The following is a 4,692-nucleotide window of genomic DNA, read 5'->3' as shown; positions in this document are numbered from 1 at the left end:
GCATATTTGAGCATTGTGTAAAACACACATTTTCTTACAGTTAATGGAAAACAAGTAACAAGTTCCCACCAATACAAGTACGTAACCAAGTGAAAGTTTAAGCTGCACCAAGGTATAACAATTATGTTTTATCCAGCTTTGTCTTAAATCTGTGCTCTCATGTTGTCGTGGTCGAAATCTGCACTATTTCTCCCCATGTCGATTCTAACTGGCTTGTTATGTTGTCGTTTTTCTGCCTCCACTTCGGCAACAGTCAGAGCTGCAGACAGTGTTTTTGGGTTGTCCGTCCGCACATTGCATTCTCGTGGACACGATATCTCAGTAACGCCTTTGCAAAATTTCGTCAATATCTTCGGAATATCTTCAAATTTGGTAAAAACTCTCACCTGGACTCAAGGATGAACTGATTAGAATTTGGTGATCAAAGGTCAAGGTCACGGTGACCTCAGAAAACACTTTTTAATCATTACTCAAGAGTTCAGGCAGAAATTATGACAACGTTTCACACAAATGGTTCATATTCTATATGACTCTGGATAAACAGGGATGTAACCTGGAACTAGTCTGAGTGGCGGAGGGATACAACCAGGTGGTGGTAATTCTAGTTTTTTTAAACTGTTGAACTATTTCTCATGTTCACTTGTAATGGTGCAGTGTGTGTAGATTCCAATTAAGATCCTTGAATACAGTTGATGAGGAACCTTTAAGTTCCTCCTGTATCTTGTCAAGTATTTAAAAATATTTACCAATATCTCTGGTGACAAAAGTCTTAGGTCATATCCATTTCAATTTCACGTCAGTCCCAGAGAGTGTGAATCAGGCAGCTCCAGAGTGTGATATTGTATGGTAATAATATGAAGCCTCTGCGTAGTTGAGTCGACTCTAAGTTAATTCTGTACGTCTTTTTCCTTCATTCTGTGTATTCTAGTGACCAGAGTCTCTATTGGCTCCATCAGTTTCTCAGAGTTCAGTAACTGTCTCTCAGTTTGTTGCTTTGTCTGGTCCAGTTTCCATTTTCCTTGTAACAAGTTTTCTTTCTCTCTTAATAATTCCTCTCGTTTGTCAAATGTCATTTCTCTCTCTGTTATTTCCTGCTCCACCGACTGAAGCTGCTGCTTGTTTTCTTCTCTCTCCGCCTCCACCTCCTCCAACAGGACTTTGAGTTGACCCCTCTGGTTCTCCAGCTCAGCCTTCACCTCCATCAGTGCTGTCACCACATCCTCCTGTTCTCTCTCCTTTAGCAGTGACTGTTTTTGAAGCAGTGCATTTTTCTTCACCAATTCTTCCTTCTCTCCTATTGTGGAGAGACAATGTGTTTATTCAACAATAAGAATAGAAAAGTCAACATTTATTTTTCTGATAACTAAATGTCTGCTAAATGACATTAGATGTGATGAAACTTTAAAAAAAATAAGTAAATAAAAGTCTTACGTTTCCAATTATATGTGGTATAAACAACCAAAATACCACTGAGAGCAAATTCAATAAGGCCATGTGCTGAGAACATGTGATGATACACTGTTGAAATTGATGCAACCACATCAGCTGGAATGAAAGAAGAGCAAAATCAAATTAACAAGGAGCATTTTTCCAATAAAAGTTAGTGTAATTAAAGTAATCACTTACAGAAAAATATCTTTAAGATTCAGGTATGATAGCAAATTAAGACTTGGCTCCTTAGAAACTTGTAGCAACATAGCAACAACTATCTTACGTGATAATAATATAGGTGACATATATGGCAACATCACTCTTGATATAGGGACATATACAGTATATGTCATATATTACATGTGTGGGTTCCGTCAGAAGCACTCCACTGAAACAGGCCTCCTCAGAATCTCCAATGACATAATAATAATAATGTTGATGTGGGTGAATGCTGAGGAAGTACAGGAGGTAATCAGGTTGGAAGAGTAAGTGAAGTAAAAATCCTATGTTATGTATCTGTTTGGAAACATAAATGTAAACAGGGCTAAATATAGAAATGTAGGAAATTCGACATTGAAATCATCACAATAAAGTGAACTCCGCTTAATGATTCAAGTACAGCGTTAATAAAATGATAATAAAATAATAAAACCACTATAAATTACATTAGGTGTATTATGTTACCTCCACAGGTGTGTATAAGAACAAGGAAGAAAATAGTGTCATGGGAAAGTGACCCAGTGAAGGTAGTCAGCGGCGGTTTGAAGAATAGTTCCTCCTTCGAGTTCAACTTTGTGAATTTCTGAAAAATGAAAAAAACAGCTGTAATTTTCATATACATGTATATATATATATACGTGTGTGTGTGTGTGTGTGTGTGTGTGTGTGTGTGTGTGATGAAATATTGAAATGTTTAAAATGATAGGGTGGAAACAATTAAGGTTGCTCTTTTGGTCAATATCATTTTTCATTTTCATTCATTCTCTGCCTCAGTAACATGTTTTTTTAATTTTTCATCTTCATATCCTCTCTCTCTGTCTCCTACCTTTTCATGTTGCAGATTATTATCATCTGTCCTGTCCTCCAGATATTTCTTCTCTTCCATCAGTAAAGCTTTGTGTTCTTTCATTTCGGTCTGTTCTTCAAACAGTGAATCTATCTTCTCATGATTCATTTTCTCAAATGGTGGGTTTAATACTGAACCAGTAACAAAAGCACAAAATGATTATGATGGTAAACCTGAAAATGCTTTATTGTTATATGGGCAAGAGTAAAAACACTGAAGCCAATAAGACGTTCACTTTGATTCCAAAAAGAAGTATAAACAGTGAAATAGAACTCCTCATCCTTAAGGTGATCACACGTATTTAAATATTTTCAACAATGAACATTTAATTGTTTTTTTTTTTTATTAAAATTGTGATATCACCATGACCACAAAGAGGTGTGACTTACTTTTCCATGTGCACAAAGCCAAGACAACGGGAACAGCAAGCAGGAATTTAGACGCGATCATGATGATACAAGAAGTAAAACTCGGGGAGACGAAGTCAGCTGGAATGATGAGACACAAAACAGCGTGGATACAACATCTACAGGACTGCTGTGGAGGGAAACTGGACATTTTTCAAATACAAACATTTAGATTAGAGATGAAGAGTTTGAACATAATTTAAGAATTTGTAGAATGAGAGTTGGATAGTCCAATAAATATAACATCATGTGACAGTATCTTTTTGACAATGGGGATTTTTTTTATTTGCAATAATTTCAATAGAATTAACAATTTATAACCTTATGTTGAAAAGCTTACATACCTGCTTTGTGTATCAAAGTCACCTCATGGAGAGTGTGTGTTGCTCCGTCAGAGTCCACAGATAAAATAACCTGTACTTTAATCCTGGTCACCTGAGATCGAGGCGTGTCCACCTTGTGTTAGTTCCCGCCGGTCTATTCCAGCTTTTACATAAACATAGTTCACATATCTGAAACTTTTCCTCATTGGAGTGAGAGTTTTCATGAAAACAAATCACACATTGTTCCATTATATTGTAGCTTCTCTTTACTGATTCTGTGTCACTTTTAGGACTGATTTTAATTTTGCTCTTGACACAAAAGGAAGAACATGGTCAGGCTCCCTTGTTTATTTAAAGAAACAGATTTATTTTTTCAACTCACACATTTACATTGAGTTCACATTGTCTTTGGACACACACACACACAAGGTTTCAACATCACACCAATATACAGTATCTACCTTCTATTTCTTTATTTAAGTAGATGACACACACCAGGAACTGACAAACTCACCAGGTGCAATAAGTAACATACACCATCTGTGCAGTATACTTCATATGCTGCTATTTTGTACATTTTTGTAAACATCTATTGTATATATTCTATTATTATTATCTAGTATTAGTTACTGGAATTTTGTGATGTTTTATTTCTGCTGTGACACTGCAAGTTTCCCCAGTGTGGGACTAATCAAGGAATATCTTTGTATTATCTTATGCTTTTTTTTTTTTTAAAAAAGACAAGATTTCAACCTTCAGAATTATTTGAAAATACCCACAGAAAATGGAAAATCGTGAAATTACAATATACACACATTTTAATTATGTTTAGACCTATTATTATTATTATTATTATACTGTGTTACATCATTAAGAAAAACATGTAATTGAGTGCCAAATTACAGATTTGATTTAACTGGACAGTTGGAATATCATCATCATTAAAGCATTGTAAGCATCATTAAAGCCATGTATTTATGAGTGTTAAACAAGTGCAAAGAATACAAATAAGACACTCACACTTTATTTAAGTGTCATTATTGATCTCAAACAGCAGCCAATCAGAAATGCCAAACAAGACGCATTCTAGTCTCCATGTCGGCCTTAACCATTGTCAGGCAGTCGGTGAAAATGATGAAGCAGTCATCAGTGAGTACAATGAGTACAACCAGAAAATTGCTCTGAGTTAGTTAGTTAGTTAATTAGTCTAATAATAAATGTTTTTCTATATTTAAAATGAATATATATGCCTGTAGGTCATATCTTATGCAGCATGTAACTTTTTCGAATTAAGTAGGGCAGAATTAATTTAGCAGACTTTATTTAAAGAACCTAATATGACAGTCTTTATGATAAAATTATTGTGTTTTCCCAACCCGTCATGGGCCTAACCCACCGGTAAATGGTTTGCAGAGCTTTTTCGTAATCACAACATTGAATTATGCACTGCGCCACAACCCCAAGA

The 4,692-nt window shown here is 35.3% G+C and overlaps 1 protein-coding gene and 1 long non-coding RNA gene across 3 annotated transcripts; both read right to left on the bottom strand.

The window, feature by feature from the left end:
* Positions 1 to 6: 6 nt before the first annotated feature.
* On the bottom strand, positions 7 to 2,395 carry LOC111653162 (uncharacterized). Its single transcript, XM_087173293.1, has 4 exons — positions 2,378 to 2,395; positions 2,116 to 2,233; positions 1,432 to 1,545; positions 7 to 1,294 (listed from the first exon to the last, which is right to left on the bottom strand). The coding sequence occupies exons 1-4, from the start codon at positions 2,393 to 2,395 to the stop codon at positions 888 to 890; spliced, it is 657 nt and encodes a 218-aa protein (XP_087029419.1). The 3' UTR covers positions 7 to 887.
* Positions 2,396 to 2,482: 87 nt separating this feature from the next.
* On the bottom strand, positions 2,483 to 3,300 carry LOC147819258 (uncharacterized). Of its 2 annotated transcripts, none has more exons than XR_015437091.1 (3): positions 3,249 to 3,300; positions 2,887 to 3,047; positions 2,483 to 2,628 (listed from the first exon to the last, which is right to left on the bottom strand). It is a non-coding gene; the product is annotated as an uncharacterized LOC147819258 (long non-coding RNA). The 2 variants fall into 2 exon arrangements; XR_015437092.1 differs by having other exon boundaries at positions 2,887 to 2,985.
* Between the last annotated feature and the right edge of the window lie 1,392 nt (positions 3,301 to 4,692).

Source organism: Seriola lalandi, unplaced genomic scaffold, assembly GCF_002814215.2.
Source record: "Seriola lalandi dorsalis isolate HSWRI2012SDOR001 ecotype SW California unplaced genomic scaffold, Sedor1 jcf7180002054167, whole genome shotgun sequence".
Lineage (NCBI taxonomy): Eukaryota > Metazoa > Chordata > Actinopteri > Carangiformes > Carangidae > Seriola > Seriola lalandi.
The sequence above is the reverse complement of the archived record's forward strand: the minus strand, read 5'-3'. Positions and strand labels throughout refer to the sequence as shown.

Coding starts and splice junctions, on each gene's coding strand:
- LOC111653162 (XM_087173293.1), bottom strand. Junction 1,546..2,115: donor TCTTATACACACCTGTGGAG/GTAACATAATAC, acceptor CTTTCATTCCAG/CTGATGTGGTTGCATCAATT. Junction 1,295..1,431: donor TACCACATATAATTGGAAAC/GTAAGACTTTTA, acceptor TCTCCACAATAG/GAGAGAAGGAAGAATTGGTG.